Genomic DNA, 17,183 nt, shown 5'->3' with positions numbered 1-17,183 from the left:
GCGCGAGTGCCGTGTTTGTTTTGAATAGGCTGGAATGTCTCTGCGCGCTGCCAGCCAGCGCTGTGGCTGGAGGAGAGGCTGGGAGGGGGGGCGGGGGGGCTGGGGGGGGAGGACTCCTGAGTACTGCTGCTCTGCTCTGGGGCCTCTGGGCTCACAGCTCGGCCCTGGAGGCCCACCGCCCGCCCTCACCGGGGGCCAAGTTTCTGACACCTTATTTGGGAGAGGTGGCATGTGTCAACAAACATCATGGCCTCGCGACCGGTCGCCTGAGGCCTGCCTGCTCGCACACACACACACACACACACACACACACACACACACACACACACACACACACACACACACACTCGCTCTCCCACCCCAGTTCCTTCCTCCCCTGCAGCGGCTTCGCCCCTTGCCACTGGAGCGTGGGTGCAAGCCTTCGCAGACTGCGTCTGTCGCTTGTGGCAGTGCCGGTGTGCACCGGCGTAGCCACAGCACCAACTCGTTGAGAGCGTCTGTGTTTGCAGGGGTGTCTGTCTGTGGTTCCATACCACACATGCCAGTGCACAGCACCACGCTTGCGGTCGTCGATATAGGGATGTAGGCTTCTTCAGTTCTCCGTTCCTCTATCTGTTGCCCAGCCAGCCATGACTGCGTTACATATGTGTAGCTCTCCAGCCTCCGTCTGAGGAGGGGGGCCTGAGGATGGGGGGGGGGGGGGGGGTGGGTGGGGGGATCAAGTGAGATTACAGCACAGGCGTTTCCTCTGGGCCAGCTGGCCAGAGGCTCTCGGTGCCTTCTGGCCATTTACTGCCAGAACGAGTTCCTCTCCAGATGACTCCCCCCGCCTGTGGTCAGCTTTAAGCTCATTTGCTCTCATGCCGTAAGGGGAGAAATGGTCTCGCATGACCTGTGCTTACTGCAGCCAGAACAACGCTAAGCTTTCTGTTGAAATGAATGTGCGGTGAAAGACACAAGCATTGTTTTTCTTTTCCTCTTGTTTTTTTTTTTCTTTTAGGCAAGGCCTGTGTCCTGAAATGCCTGCTGGATATCCACAAGATCTTCAGACAGAACGACCCCGCTTACATCCTCAATGACCTTTACGTCACAGACTACTGCGTGTGGATTCAGAAAGTCAAGTAAGTTCAGAATATTCCCACTCGCTTGGATCACATCAGTTTGCTCTGAATCAGAACAAGCTTGGCATAGCTAGGGTAGGGTGTTTTTTTTATGTATTATATATATATATATGTATATATATTTAGAATATCATTTGGATGGCTTTTCAGGCCATAGATGTCAGTGGCCATTGCATTACATAGTGTGTGAAAGGAACAGGGGGATTGTGACATCTTACATGATTCGTGAACTCGCACACACGTCACTGTTCACTGTTCACATTTGAGTTGCCACTTTATCAGCCGCCAAAACAAGGCTCATCCTTCGACCCTTGCCAGTAACATGCGTGATCCAACACAGCATAGAAGGAACACAACTTCTTCTGCTCCATGTTCCCCATACCCCTCTATACTGTGACACTACAATGGCTAATCTCAGTATGTTCTGTATGAATGATAGTTGGATCTCGTTCTCCAACAGGGTGTATGTTTTATAATTACCTGCACGTTTCACGACGCAAGTGTAGCGAGCACATCATTAAGTACTGAGCTGGGATTCTACTGGGATTCTGCCAAGTTATGTGTTCATCTGTGAGAAGTTTAGTAGAAAAACGTACCCCTGATGTTGCAGACCTTACTGTTGTAGTGCCCAGATAAAGGATCTGCAGGGATTTCATGGGTTTTTTTTTTTCCCCTTCTTTTTCTTCGGTTTTGTCTCTGATTCACAATTCCTTTTTTCTTTTGGCAAAAGAAAAAGCCTCGACAGCCAATTAATAATAGATGTGTAAAAATCAATGGCCAAGCTCTGAGTTAGAGTGTGTCCATTTGCCTGTGGCAGAGAAAGGGAGCAAGAGGAGAGAGGGATAAGGGGTGGAGAACAACAGAGGGAAGGAAAGGCAGAGAAAAGAAGGAGAGAGAGCAGACAGAGAGAGAGACGGAGAGAGGTAGAGACGGAGAGAGAGGTAGAGAGAGATTAGACAGAGAGATCAGACAGATGGAGAGAGAGAGAGAGCAGACAGAGAGCAGACAGACAGAGAGACGGAGAGCGGTAGAGACGGAGAGCGGTAGGGACGGAGAGAGAGAGAGACGGTGAGAGAGGTAGAGAGAGAGAGATTAGACAGAGAGATCAGACAGATGGAGAGAGAGAGAGAGAAAGAGAGAGCGCAGACAGAGAGCAGACAGACAGAGAGACGGAGAGCTGGAGAGACGGAGAGCGGTAGAGACGGAGAGAGAGAGAGAGAGACGGTGAGAGAGGTAGAGAGAGAGATTAGACAGAGAGATCAGACAGATGGAGAGAGAGAGAGAGAGAGAGAGAGAGAGAGAGAGAGAGAGAGAGCAGACAGAGAGCAGACAGACAGAGAGACGGAGAGCGGTAGAGACGGAGAGCGGTAGAGACGGAGAGCGGTAGAGACGGAGAGAGAGGTAGAGAGAGAGCGATTAGACAGAGAGATCAGACAGATGGAGAGAGAGAGAGAGAGCAGACAGAGAGCAGACAGACAGACAGACAGACAGAGAGACGGAGACGGAGAGAGAGAGAGAGACGGAGAGAGAGAGAGAGAGACGGTGAGAGAGGTAGAGAGAGAGAGATTAGACAGGGAGATCAGACAGATGGAGAGAGAAAGAGAGAAAGAGAGAGAGCAGACAGAGAGCAGACTTGTCTTCCACTGCACAGTGCACGCCAGAGCTCCACTGTCAATGCACTGGAAAACTCAATCAGTCACACCCTGGGCACGGCCAAGGAGATGAAACGCTGGAAGGGCGTTTGGGGTCGAGTGGCCCACGTCCACCTCCCGCCGGGCCTCAGAGCTAAATGTCAGCTTCACCTGACCTGACACGCCCGCTCCAACCTCTCTCCCCAGCTCTCTCTCTACCTCTCTCTCTCCCCACCTCTCTCTCTCCACCAGCTCTCAATTCAAATTCAAATTCAAAAGAAGCTTTATTGGCATGACCATAACGATGTACAGTATTGCCAAAGCATTTGGGTTTGATACATAAAAGCGATTACATAAACAATACATAAATCTTTACACAGGGTACATCAGAAGGGTAAAGGGAGAAGTGGGAACAATAATACAAATACATAATAATTATCAGGGGATTAACAACAACAACAACAGACATGAACATATATGAATTTAATTATTGTATGGGCTCTCCCTCCGTTTATGGCAGGAAGATACATATTGTGCAGCAAGTACAAGGCATTCCTCTATTTCTCCGGTGAGGTATGAAAGCCTCTCCTCACTGCTCGCAAGCAGGAACTCAGGGAGGGCCTCACTAATCTTTTTAAAATAATTTAGTCTTATGTCCTCATATTTTGTGCAGTGTGTCAGGAAGTGCAGCTCTGTCTCTACTGTTCCTTGTTCGCAATGGGGGCACAGTCTGTTTTCCTTGGGCAGCCAGGTTTGTCTGTGCCTACCCACCTCTATGGCCAGGCTGTGTTCACTGAGTCTGTACTTTGTCAACGTGGTTCTCAGATTTTTGTCTGTGATCAGGGTCAAATATGGTGCTAAATCATAATTTCTGTTTAGGGCCAAATAGAATTGCATCTTACTTTGTGTTTTTGTTTGTGTTTTCCAATGGCTTATGTCATTTTGCTTAATTGTTTTTCCAATTTGGTTTATCCTAATTTCAGGTGCCTTTCTGTACTGGTCCTGAGGTGTTAGTAGGGTGTTAGTGTGTGTGTGGGGATCTGGAGAGCTCAGGCTCAGGACCAGCTGAGTGAGGGGACATGTATCTTTGCTCAACTCTTGGTATTGCAGGGCTTTATAATGATGGGAGTGGGGGTCACTGCTTTTTAAGTGTTTCCAGAATTTGATTGCCCTTTTCTGTATTTTTGTAATCAATGGATATTGGCCTAATTCTGCCCTGCATGCATTGTGTATGGCACATCTGTGGACTTTTAAAATGCTTTTGCAGAACTCTGCATGCAAGGTCTCAATTGGATGTTTTTCCCATTTGTTGAATTCCTGATTTGTAAGTGCACCCCACACCTCACTGCCATAAAGGGCAATTGGCTCAATTACTGATTCGAATAGTTTGAGCCAGATTCGGATTGGAATTTCTACAGGGATTTGTCGTTTTATGGCATAGAAAGCCCTGCGTGCTTTTTCTCTCAAATCATTCACTGCAAGACTGAACTTTCCATTTGAATTTATTATTAAGCCTAAATATCTGTAGTTATTTGTGTGTTCAATTGAGTGTGGCCCTATTGTAAAATTGTGTTTTTGTACCTGAGATCTGGATCTTTTTTCGAATATCATTATTTTAGTTTTGTTTAGGTTTACTGCCAGGGCCCAGGTCTGGCAGTACTGCTCTAGCAGATCCAGATTTTGCTGTAATCCCTGTTCAGTGGGTGACAGCAGAACCAGGTCATCGGCATAGAGCAGGAGTTTGGTCTCCGAGTCGTGTAGGGTGACACCAGGTGCTGTTGATTTTTCTATGGTTTTTGCCAATTCGTTTATATAAATGTTAAATATAAATTCTCTATAAATATAAATGTTAAATATAAATTCTCTCGCCACCTCTCTCTCTCCCCAGCTCTCTCCCCATCTCTCTCTCTCTCCACCTCTTTTTCCCCACCTCTCTCTTTCCCAACCTCTCTCTCTCCCCAGCTCTCTCTCTCCACCTCTCTCTCTCCCCAGCTCTCTCTCTCCCCAGCTATCTCTCTCCCCACCTCTCTCTCCCCAGCTCTCTCTCCCCACCTCTCTCTCCCCACCTCTCTCTCCCCAGCTCTCTCTCTTCACCTCTCTCTCTCCCCAGCTCTCTCTCTCCCCAGCTCTCTCTACCTCTCTCCAGCTCTCTCTCTCCCCAGCTCTCTCTACCTCTCTCCTACCTCTCTCTCTCTCCCCAGCTCTCTCTCTCTACCTCTCTCCCACCTCTCTCTCTCTCCACCTCTCTCTCTCTCTCTCCACCTCCGCTGCCCTATGTGCCGACTGCATTGACCTGCACCTGAATGGTTGCGGTCCTTCTCTGCTCTCTGTGTTCCATCAGTCCACCCCGCCCCCCACACTACCTCTTCACATCTCTCCAGACTCTTATCTGTGTAGAAAATCAGCGGAGATCTCAAAGAGATCTGGATCAGCGGTGGCCCCCCGCTGCCCCGAGGCAAGGAGTCGCTGGCGGCGTTTGCGTCATCTCTCGTCGCCTTTCCACACACGCGCTCCTTTCTTTGGTGGCTTGCTGCGAATTGATTTCCAGTCTCTCAAGGTGGAAATTCTTCACACTGACAGAGAAAAAGAACAGTGGATGAGCCTCCTCTCCAGTGAGGGGAGTTTTATTTATTTATATATATATATATTTATTTATTTTTCCTTTAAGATCCAGCCCCACTTATCATGCAAAGTGGCAGATGGAAAGTGTTCTTTCATGTGGAAGCCCTTTGATCAAATCCCTCTGGCTCTGCTTTGTCAAGACAAGGCGCTGTTATCACATGTGGTTTGTTGTGACGGGGGCCTCTGCTTCTGACGGATCTGATGACAGTCCGTTTTAGCGTTGTTTTGGTCTCCGCTAGATATTCCCCCATGAACTATCTGTCTCTCTCTCTCTCTCTCTCTCTCTCTCTCTCTCTCTCTCTCTCTCTCTCTCCTGCCCGATCTCTGTCTCTGTCTCTGTCCTGCTCTGCCAAAGCGTGCCAGCGTCTCAGTGCAGCTCCTTTCCCGGGATGAGATTTTAATCTGTTCTCAAGTTCGAAACCCGCGAAAGTCTCTTGAGTCAGCAGGGGAGCACACAATCGAAAGACGCGGAGAGCGACAAGGAAATGAACGCATGCGGGCCCCTCCGCAGTGATTTACACTATCCGAGCGCTTTGCTGTTTCTTGAAGTCCTCCTGACTGGCGGGGGGATGCTGGACTCAAATTTACAGCGCAGTAAAGATGTCAGGCGTGATTTAAACCTCTGCATGGTCAAACTCCCTGGCTCCTTTACCTTTAGTGCCGAGGCGGGCCGCCAGATCTCTCTCTCTCTCTCTTTCTTTCTTTCTTTCTTTCTTTTTTTTTACCGTCAAGAGTGAGCAAGGGGCCAACGAACTCTGGATAGGAGTTGAGCACTCAGCTCTTCTGCCTCCCACACCACACACACCTGGGGCACTCCTCAGCACTCCTGTCTTGGCATGGGAGCAGTCACGGGGTTTACCAGCCAGTAACTTCCAGAGTAGAGTAACAGGGGCTCGCCAAGCAACCCTGGCGGTGCAGGCAGCGTCTGGTTTCTGTGTCAGTAGGCTGTTGCGGTGAATATTAACTGACTGACTGTCCGTTAACGATGAATTTTGAGGGAAAAATGTCTCCCTACGTCTCGTCAGTGTTTTTCATGACGAGTCAAGTGCCACACCTGGGGGTGGAACCTTCTGGCCCTTTGGGAAAACAAATGAGAACATCAAATGAGAACATCCAAGCATAGAACCATGACATTGCACAGGTGAGCAGTTTTTGCTCACAACGCAGGAGCAGGAGCTGGACATGTGGGCGCTGTGAAGCTTCCAGTTCTGGTGACGCATGTTATTGATGCCCCTTACCAAAAGAGGAAGTGGGGGGAAAAAAGGGAGAAATTCATCCTTATAAATGACATGATTTATTGGCGGGTGTTCTTCCATTGTTTCTCTCAGCATTGTCTGTCACTGAAGAAGACTGAAGAACATGTTTGTGTTTTGTGTGCGTTCAAGTTGGAAAGCTCCCCTCTCTGTTTGAAGTCCTTTCACAGGGCCGAAATCTGTTAGCCATTATGGACTGGCGTGGACGGTCCAGATGAACTGTCACTGTGTTATTTATTGCAGTGTGAGGCCTCTTTTGTTGTTGTTTGTTGGGGGAACACTGCAGAAGCCAAGCTTAAGTAGCATTCGCCAGGAAAAAAAAAAAAAACACGGTGTGAGTCGACTCGCACATCGTTTCTTTGCTCAACCCCATCTCCCCTGTCAAAAGGCTTGGAGGGGCTCCAGTGTACAATCCTCCTCAGTCGGCACAACAAATCAGATAAGATGGGTTTGCTGTCATGGGGGGGGGGGCCCTCGTCTAAAAGGAGCGCAGGCAGAAACATTGCCCCGACCCCACACCCCTCCGTCCCTCCTCTCTCGCTGCCTCTCCAGCCGTCCGCCGTTGTCCACAGACAATCACTAATTGGGTCAATTGGATTCCTGGACAGCGCTATGGCAACCTGTGTGAGCTGCGCCCAGAGCAAGTGGGGGGGTGGACAGACAGACGTACATACGGAAGGACGGAATTAGTCTGGGGGGGAGGAGGAGGAGGAGGAGGAGGAGGAGGAGGAGGAGAGCTCTGCTCAGCCCTGGTCCTCAGAGGCAGCGCATTGTCTGCTTCTCCCTTCAGAAAAGCTCAGTGAGGCATTGGCCTCTGGGGACCTTGGCTCTCCGTGGGGGGTCGGCCGGTAGGAACGGGGGAGGAGGTTGGGCGGAGGAGAGGGGGAGGAGAGAGGGAGGGGGGGTTCAGACAAGTGTGCTGAGGGGCCGGCCGGGGTCAGAGGTTCCACAAAGCCCTGTGGCCAGCAGTCTTGGGAGTGGACTTGAGTGTTGTCACGTAGCGTTAAATCACAGGGCTGGCCCATCGGTGGGACGGGGCAGAGCCGCGCCGGGGAGCATTTTTAAGAGGCTCTTGCCGGCCACGATGGGAAAGCCAGCCAGCCAGCCAGCCGCGAAAGTGTGCAGGTGTATCGTTAGATGAGCCCTCTTTCTATAAACATGCCTCAGATGTCGCTCTGAAATGATGCTTTAAGTTAAATCACCTGTTGAGTCTCTCTGCTATGGTTTGGCTGGGTCGCTAGGCTTTACCACATTTCCTCAGACATCTGGTCTCCTCCTTTCCTCTCCCTCGTTCGTTCTTTTCTTCTTCATGCTCACAAGAGATTCTTTTTTTTATTCCCCCAAAAATAGGGAAAAGGGGATTCCCACTACTGTATAACTTCCCTTTAAGGAAGAGCTCACCCGTTGATTTAGTTTTAACATTGTGTTCATTGTGTTTTATCAAGGACAAGAGGAAATACTATTAATATTTTACCAAAAGTAGTAGATTGTCTACTGATGTCATTAATTTGAAACAGATTGGAAAAATCTGTGTGGTGGGTGCTGTTGCCTTGTAATCCATCCTGCTTCATGGCATACACATTCCAGAAGTTCTGAAGTCTTGTTTGAGTTTGAGTGTGTCTGACTATGTGTACAAATTCTTATCCATCATATTAAAACTATTATGGATTTAAGTAATTTACGTATTTTGGTGTAACCTTACCACTCTGGTGTGATAGTTGAGGGTAGTTAGTTGTCAGTGTCGTGTCCACTTGTTGGATTCAAAAGAATGGGAATGTGTGTGAAAATGGTTGCTACAGCTGGTTTGTTTCAGGAGGTTTTGCGCTGTATCTGACGATTCTCCGGCTGAGGATACTTTGAGCTGTTTGTTTACGTTAATTGTGAGCTGGCCTACTTCTCTTTTATCCGTACCTGCAGCCAGTGTCACTGTAGGCGGTAGTTTAACGCTGCCGTGGTTGGCTGTCAGACACCGTTAGTGCTGCTCTCTCCGTACTTGTTGCCGCTCCTCTGAGCTTAGGGGCTGTTTCGGCAGTTGTTGATTCCGTCTGCCTGATCTGTAGCCGTGCCGACAGGAGATTTGAAGTGTCCCGCTGCTCAGTGGAAAGCGATACTCGACTTTCAGCTCTCCAGGATTGGTAGTACATATTTACTCTCAGCATGAGGTCCCTGCTCTCACTTCCCAGAGACACACAAACACGCATGCATTAGCCTCCTTCCCTCTGTCTTATGTTCACACACACACACACAGAGACACACACCGCACACACACACGCACACACACACGCACACACACACACACACCGCACACACACACGCACACACACACGCACACACACTCGCACACAAACTCTCACCATTATCTCATGATCACTCATACACCTACACGCTTTTCGATAAGTCCTCCATGCCACTGCTTTAGATTAACATCCGAGAGATTAGAAAGATACATATTCGTGGCACGAAGAACACATCCATCCGCATCAGACTGACGTGCGAGATAAATGAAGAGGCTGTACGTTTAGTTTGTTTACCCTCCGCCTCTCCCCCAGCCCGTCTCCAACTCCTCTTTCATCCCAGAGCGATTTGGGATGAGTCATTAGCCCGAGCGAACGTGGCCCGCTCTCCAGACATCCAAGGTTTCTAGCGTGCATTGAACACTGCCGCCGTCTCCAGTGCCTCTTTGTCACCACAGACGGTTTTCTTCTCCTTTTTTCTTTTTTTCTCTCTCTCTCTCTCTTCCACGCAAAAAATCTTGAAAGCTGCCCCTCCTCACTTAATTAAGTCAAGCCACAACAGTGGCGCGGTAATGACTGGATTGTGTACGACATTATCCCTGGCCCCCTGAAGGAGCCTTTGTTTTCACCACAAGCCCCTACTCTCCCACCGCAGGGCTGAGAGAGAGAGAGAGAGAGAGAGAGAGAGAGAGAGAGAGAGAGAGAGAGAGAGAGAGAGAGAGAGAGAGAGAGAGAGAGAGAGAGAGAGAGAGAGAGAGAGAGAAAGAGAAAGAGAAAGAGAAAGGTTGAGAGAGGTTGAGAGAGAGAGAGAGAGAGAGAGAGAGAGAGAGAGAGAGAGAGAGAGAGAGAGAACAAGACGTAGGAAGGGAGGCAGAGAGTGAGGGAGAGAGAGAGAGAGAGAGAGAGAGAGAGAGAGAGAGAGAGAGAGAGAGAGAGAGAGAGAGAGAGAGAGAGAGAGAGAGAGAGAAAGAGAAAGAGAAAGGTTGAGAGAGGTTGAGAGAGAGAGAGAGAGAGAGAGAGAGAGAGAGAGGAGAGAGAGAGAGAGAGAGAACAAGACGTAGGAAGGGAGGCAGAGAGTGAGGGAGAGAGAGAGAGAGAGAGAGAGAGAGAGAGAGAGAGAGAGAGACTGTGCGTGTGCGTGCGCTTGTGTGTGAATACAACACAGAGGGAGGCTGAGGGACTGTGTGTGTGTGTGTGTGTGAACATAAGACCGAGGGAAGGAGGCTAAGGGAGACAGTATGGGGGGGAGAGAGAGAGAGAAGTAGAGAGGGAAACAAGTACGCCTCTGCAATGCCAACTCAATAATGACTTCCCACGAGGGGGAGGGGGTAGGAGAGGCTTTTGAAGTGGCTCTGCTGCCACCGCTGCAGGAGAGCCCAGGAGCGCCGCGCCACAGGAAGTAGGGAAGCCTGGAAGCACTGTGCCACAGGAAGTCAGCAGGAGACGGGTCTCTCTCTCTCCGCTGGACCCCTCCACTGGCCCAGTTCCATGGCCTGCCTGCGAGGGACAGACAGACCGACACAACCACACTTTTTCTCTTTTTTTTCCCCCTTTTCTGCTGAGTCACGGAAAATTAAAGCGGGATGAAACGGCGTGTCAGGTCAGAGGCGTATAGGTTTCTGTTTTTCCATGTTGCTCCTGTCGACAGGTGACACATTTAGTCATTGGACAGGCTTACGCAGGGAACCTGAAAATGTAAAGCCCTTTATTTCACAAGTTGTCAGCTCACAATACATTTCTATAGATGCCTCATACTTGCAGTAAATCTCTCTCTGTTTGCCACTGCACTCAAGTGTGACCATTCATCTCATGCACTCTTGGACTGAGCTCCTTACCTCCGCGTCCTCTGCCTTAGCCGTATTCACATGTGCTCTTATTCTACAAGGACGGGAGTGGGGGAGAGGTGCCGGTTCAGGCAGACCCCCGGGGCCACCTCATGTGTGTAATTGGCCGGCTGGAGAGCCGCTGTTCCGAGAGGAGCCGGCCAGCTCCATGCTGTGTGGACAAGGAGCTTATTAAGAGCACTGCAGTGCAAATACTGAGGCCTCCCCCCTGGCAGCACTGCTTGGATTGATTGAGGCCCGTGACAGATTGCCCATTCCCACTTACATTGAAAGCCATCATTTTGACATTAGTATGCCATATTGGCTTCACGTGGGAAGAGGAGCCGATGTAGTTAATCCGGCAAAGTCGGCCCGTCATTCATTTACCTAGTAACAATGACGGCAATATCCTACCCCACAGCATAAGCGGGAATGCCAGCCACAAGATTCCCGTCTTCGGGAAGGGCAAGGGGAAGGGGGGACTTCTCCTCCATTCATTCACTACATTGAAATCAGGGTAAGCCCTTTCCCCATTGATGTCCCATTATGGCTCTCAAATGTGTTTAATGGCTATGTGGAGCCATTTAACATCATCTGCAGGTGGTTGGGATCACTTTGAGCCCAAGACTGCCTTTTATTGGTGAGCTGAGCTCCATTCGGATGAAATGATGACTAGTTGTCTAGATGAGCTCCATTTGTATGAAATGATGACTAGTTATCTAGATGAGCTCCATTCGGATGCAATGATGACTAGTAATCTACATGACGTTATTGCAGCTTTCCTGCTTGGCCCCCAAATACATTAAGTTTAACTTAGCAGCAAATTAGTTCATAATAACACACCCTAACAACCACCAACGGCTAAGTGGAAATTGCCATTCTTTGTCGATGATGGATTGTTTTAATCTGGCATTGTTACGGATTTCATATGTGAAAGAGACTTGAGAGAAAAGGAGTGTGGAGGAGTTTGGGGGGTGAGGGATGGACACCGACCAGAGCACATGTAGAGAGGGAAAAGACCAGAAATAAAAACAACCAAGTAGTGTGTAGCGAAGGGAGAGTGTGGTCACCCCACCCGGACTCGAACCCAGGTCTACAGGGTGCCAAACATGCACTCTGACCGCAACACCAAAGAGCCCGGCTCGATGGCATGGCAGTCAGAGCACATACTCATCTGTAGTGACGATCACATCGTCACACTGCCCTCACCTTTGGGAATCGCACCCTTGCGCTTCACGCACACAGGCATTCCTCCCGCATCCACCAACTGTACTTCTCCCATCCAGAGTGCCCCACACACAAGTGCTTCACCCATCTATGGGGTCCGTCACACAGGGGTCAACCTACCTGGGGGTCCCTCACACAGTTTTACGGCCACGCCTCCGATGACCTCACAGCGAGCCATCCCACTTCTGACACCATTTGTAGCGAAGAGAGAGTGTGGTCACCCTACCCGGACTCGAACCCGGGTCTACAGGGTGCCAAACATGCACTCTGACCGCAACACCAAAGAGCCCGGCTCGATGGCATGGCAGTCAGAGCACATACTCATCTGTAGTGACGATCACATCGTCACATAGTGACACCTGGTTAAATTCAAGTCAGCCCATAACCATGAATAGTTATAAGCAGCTAAATTGTAAAGGGGTATGGCTTAACACTATATTAAATGTGCTTTTTTAAGCTGTTTTAATTAAGTGCTGTGAAAATCCTCTTTGGGCCCTCAGCAATGAGCCTAAATGCTGCTCCTGCCACACCTAACCAGAACTTTACAGGAGGAGCCAGCTGGTGGCCACCAGAGTGACCTGAGCAGAAAGAGAAAGCGCTTAGTGGGGTATGGCCGTAAGGCCCGATGCACACTGCCTGCGTTGCATATGCATGACTGCTGCGTTGCGGAACTGCTGCGGCTCAGTTGCGCGCGTGTGTATTGTGTATACGCTGCCGACGTGTCTGATGCGGTGCTGCTACTGCCAGCCTGTCTGTATATTTCTCTCTTTTACTGTCTGTTTTTGCTGAGAACTGCTTACCTCTCGAGTGAAAAATATGCTCCATGCCGGAACATTAGATCGTTCGTGGTTGCAGCGCGGTTCGAGACGCACCTGAGATGTGCGTCTCACACAGGCAGTGTGCATTGAAGGGGCCGACATTTGATAATCAGTTTAATAGATATATCCCATAGGCAATAATTCAATATATCTGACCTACTGGTCATTGTAGTATTATTATTCTAAGTTTCTCATGTGTATTCTGTTCCCGGCCTACATGAGGTGTGAGAGAGCCTTCACAGCTCCCCCCCCCTGACTAGAAACAGATACTAATTAGCATTTAGGTATCCACCCATCCTTTGCTTTCCCAGAAGTTTAAAAGACTGTGATTTTCAAGAGACAGTCAGTGAAAGAGATTTAGGTGGAACACACTCAGTGAAATCTGGTTCTCTATTACTCCTCTGGTGCGCGCCATTGAAAGAATAAACCTGGACTTGGTTTTTCATCACAATCTGACTGAGTCTCCGATACATTTGGGATATAGAAATAATTCCTTTCAGCATGTACTGACCTGTTAGAAGTGAAAATCAACAGGTTAGGCAGCCGCCACGCACACGCAATGCAGGCGGTGTGCAAGAGGCGTAAGGCTTACACAACTAAGACAAGTGTTGAAGTAAATAGTCATGACCACAGATGGCTAGTATTTTGGATTGTAATGCCCTGTAAGTGTAGCGGTAGCCAGGGGGTACAGTGCCGTGCAGTGGGTAAACCTTACTTCCTGACACTTTAAGAGGCGTACTACGACAGACGTTGGCACTCGTGGGTTTTTGCCTCCTTGTAAGCGCGCCCACCTCCCATGCCCGAGGTTGGAATCTGGTGTGGAACTGTGCTTGTCTACACAACGCAGGTTACATATGCACTGTCTGTGGAAGCTTTCCATTTTGGGCAGTGGAGATCATATTATGTTTTTGTGAGATGTCAAAGAGTCAGTGGTAAGCTTTCCTGCAGATGACACTGATATTGTTCTTGAAACTGTGATCGGTGTCAGAAATGACTTGAAGGTTCTCCCCCTCTGCAGAGAGCTTAAATGCGTGTGATTTTTCCAGCGTTTGACATATTAACACAAACCTCTATCTTGTCTTTGCTTTAGCTGACATCCTTAGGCTGATGTTATCGGATATGTGTGGTTCAGAAAGGAGCTGTGAGGAACACAAAAAAACCCAGAAAAAGCATTTAAAAAAGGGAAGACATCTGTGTGTAGTGTATAGTGAATCCTAACTGAGGCTAGAGCATCTGTTCCCTCATTTCCTGTGCATGCTGGTTGGATCTGGTTGTTGCAGCAGACTCCTCTACATAATGCCCTCGAATGTGTGTTGGGGTGCTTGCATGTTGTGTTACGCAAAACAACAAGTGTTCTCCGACACAGACAGGCAGGAAGGCAGGCAGACAGGCAGGCAGGCAGGCAGGCAGACAGGCAGGCAGACAGGCAGACAGGCAGACAGACAGACAGACAGGCAGACAGACAGACAGGCAGACAGACAGACAGACAGACAGGCAGGCAGGCAGACAGACAGGCAGACAGGCAGGCAGGCAGACAGACAGACAGACAGACAGACAGGCAGACAGACAGACAGACAGACAGAGCTTCTGGGGCCACTGGTGGGGCCACAGTCAGCTTGTGCTCTCAGTCGTTTGGCAATAGCTGTTTTGCACATGTCGTTTTTATGGTACTTGGTTACGCGAATGCTTGCAGAAAATTGCACCCGCCACACCCCCACAAGTTTGGTCTGGCCCCGAGCCAAGTCTCCTCGCTGCTCACCATGACAATGAGGCTTCTTCCCTTGTTCGCCCACTTTCACAGCAGCACCGCAAGCTGAATGGCAGCCACTCCAGTTTTGATTATGTCAATTAGCTCTATATTTTGCTCCTCTCTGTCTGTCTCCCTCACTCCATCTCCCCCTCCCCCTCCCTCTTCCCCTCTCTCTCTCTCTCTTCCCCTCTCTCTCTTCCCTCCCTCTATCTCTCTCTCTCTCTCTCACTCTCTGTATGAATAATGGATGTGCCAGGCACACACACACCACCACCACCTACCCCCATAGTCTTAAGCCTTTACATTGAAGCCTTTGAGAGGGAGATTCATCGAGCATTGTAGCTTTCTATTCTCTCTCTCCTTCCCTTGAAGAAAAAGCTTTCTGAAGTGTTCATTGTTGCCGGTGCTGTGCAGCACTGAAGGAACATCATGGGAACACTCTGGCATAACCATGCTTGAATTTATAAGCATTTACTCCCTAATTGTGTTGCATCTGGTTCCTCCTGATGCGCTTGTATTGTAATGCTGGGAGGTGTTTTGGGAAGGGACGACAGTTGAGGACATTTCTAATACAAACTGCCACACGGCCCAAGGTTTGTTTTCTTTTGCACTTTGTGTGTGTGTCTGTGTGTGTGTCTGTGTGTGTCTGTGTGTGTGTGTGTGTGTGTGTGTGTGTGTGTGTGTGTGTGTGTGTGTGTGTGTGTGTGTACATGCTCTTGTGTGCACTGGTGTGTGTCGGAGTCTATGTGTGTTTGTGTATAGTGCCAGGTCCTGAAATAATGGTCCCAAAAGTTGCAAAGTCCGATAATGACACAGACCTGTTATGTGGGGCATCAGAGAGGTCCCTGGACCAGTGGAGTTGAATCCTTTCCCATAGAGCTTCTCCAGGTCCTCCACAGTATTTCATGTAATGATGCACCATACACCCCTTATTGCTGCCTTTAGCAAGTAGCTGTTGGAGAGGGCAGCCCTGCACTTGATTTCCACATCTGCCGTGGCATTGGCTGCTTGACTGACACTTTCATGAAAGAGTGAACAGTCCTTGAGAGAACTAGTCTGTTCCCTTCCTAATTTGGTCCTTCCTAACTCTTATCATGAAAAGCTATATTCCACTTTCACCATCATTTTGTCAGGTACTACTTCCCCTCCCTATTTTGAGTGCAGTAGCTTAACCTTTGCAGGCATAATGACATGGCTCTGTGGAACACTCCATTCTGACTGGTCAGTCGACGGTTCAGTGGTCAATTATTTCTGAATAATGTGCGCTGGGCTGTGAAATTGACAGTTGTCACTGGCAACTAGTGTGTCAAGGTACTGGTCCACCAAGGTGTATTTTGAGCTAATGACCAACTTGCTGTTCTTTATTCCTTCCTTATTGCCTGAAATCAGTCCGTGCGTAAGGACTGTGCTTTTGCTGTTTTAAATCCCGTTCTTTATGTCTGCCTTTTTCATCCTCTGCAGGTCCAGGCATGTGACTGCTCTGGCTGAGCCCCTGCAGAAAGCCACTCTGACGAAGAGCGACCTGGGGCTGGAACTGGAGGAGCTGGAGGCGGCCGGAGCACTGGTGGAGCAGGAGCAAGAAGAGGAGGAGGAAGAGGATGAGGAGGAAGAGGATGGGTCATCGAGCGGAGAGGAGTCCGACAGTAGTAGCAGCAGTAGCAGCAGCAGTAGCAGCAGCAGCAGCAGCTCCTCTGAGGACGGCAATGATTGTCAGACTGAGGAGCAGAGCGCTGATTGTGTGATAGTGAATACAGGTGACATGGCAAGGAAAAACCTCCTCCAACCTCAGCCCGCCCCTGCCCCGGCCCAAGGCCCCTCACGCTTCCCCCGTGGAGGAACAGACACCGGCCGCCAGGTGCAGCTGATCCAGGAGCTGGGAGACCGGCTGGAGGAGGGGCTGAAAATCTCGCTGGCACAGCCAGAGGGAACGCCTTCCACCGGCAGGAGCGCAGAGCCAGAGTGCCAGAGAGGGGTGGAGCTGGAGAAAGGGAGCGAACCAGCACATACACACTCGTCGTCCACGGAGCAGACCCCAGCGCCGTCGGCTGCGACTGCCAAAGCCGAGAGGACGCTCCTGAATGCCCGTGCGCGGAGAAACCCACTGCTCATCGTCAAAGCTGAGGACCTGGACAGCGACGATGACGACTGTTTACCTGATCTCTGATGAACTGACAAGCGGAGGTTTGTGGGGCCTCACACAGCCTGTCATCTGTTCATGGACTGTACAGCCATGCATCCTCAGGATCTCGTTAGGCAGAGCCTAATTGACCTGGCTCTCATTTGTAGTTGTAACATGCTCTCTTTAATCAAGGTTCACCAGTGCATCATGTATGGGTTGTTTTTTTTCCCCTCTTCTTTTCTCGTTTTTTTTTTATATTAAACTTACTTAAAAGACTCAAAGCTCCTTCTTTTCCACGGGTGGGGTTTTCACTCCAGTCATTCATCTGTGCTTGTGGTCTATTTTCAGCCGAAGTGTCAGTTAACCAAACGATCAAAGCCGCTCTTCCTCTGAAGGGACTCATCAAAGTCTCATAGCCTCACAGCCCCATCGAGTCTCAAAGCCGCAAACCTCATTGGAATTATTATTTTTTCTCCGCCTCCCCTTAATCTGGGAAAGCAGATCTCAACGCTCCTTTGGGTCGGCCAATCAGCTGTGTGCCTTGGGCTTTTCCTCTCTGAGCGGGCTTAGCGGTCGGTGCCTCTG

The 17,183-nt window shown here is 49.6% G+C and overlaps 1 protein-coding gene across 2 annotated transcripts in view; it reads left to right on the top strand.

Moving 5' to 3' along the window:
* The window catches only part of shq1 (SHQ1, H/ACA ribonucleoprotein assembly factor), a 38,969-nt gene extending 22,096 nt beyond the window's left edge, over nucleotides 1-16,873 (top strand). For both annotated transcript variants that reach the window (XM_031567240.2, XM_031567239.2), the window contains exons 11-12: nucleotides 1,001-1,121; nucleotides 15,941-16,873. In XM_031567240.2, the coding sequence (XP_031423100.1) occupies nucleotides 1,001-1,121; nucleotides 15,941-16,643 (824 nt within the window). In that variant the 3' untranslated portion in view covers nucleotides 16,644-16,873. The remainder of the gene's footprint in view (nucleotides 1-1,000; nucleotides 1,122-15,940) is intronic.
* The last annotated feature ends 310 nt before the right edge of the window (nucleotides 16,874-17,183 follow it).

The sequence above is a fragment of the Clupea harengus genome, chromosome 5 (assembly GCF_900700415.2).
Source record: "Clupea harengus chromosome 5, Ch_v2.0.2, whole genome shotgun sequence".
NCBI lineage: Eukaryota > Metazoa > Chordata > Actinopteri > Clupeiformes > Clupeidae > Clupea > Clupea harengus.
This window is presented reverse-complemented; position numbering and strand designations above follow the sequence as displayed.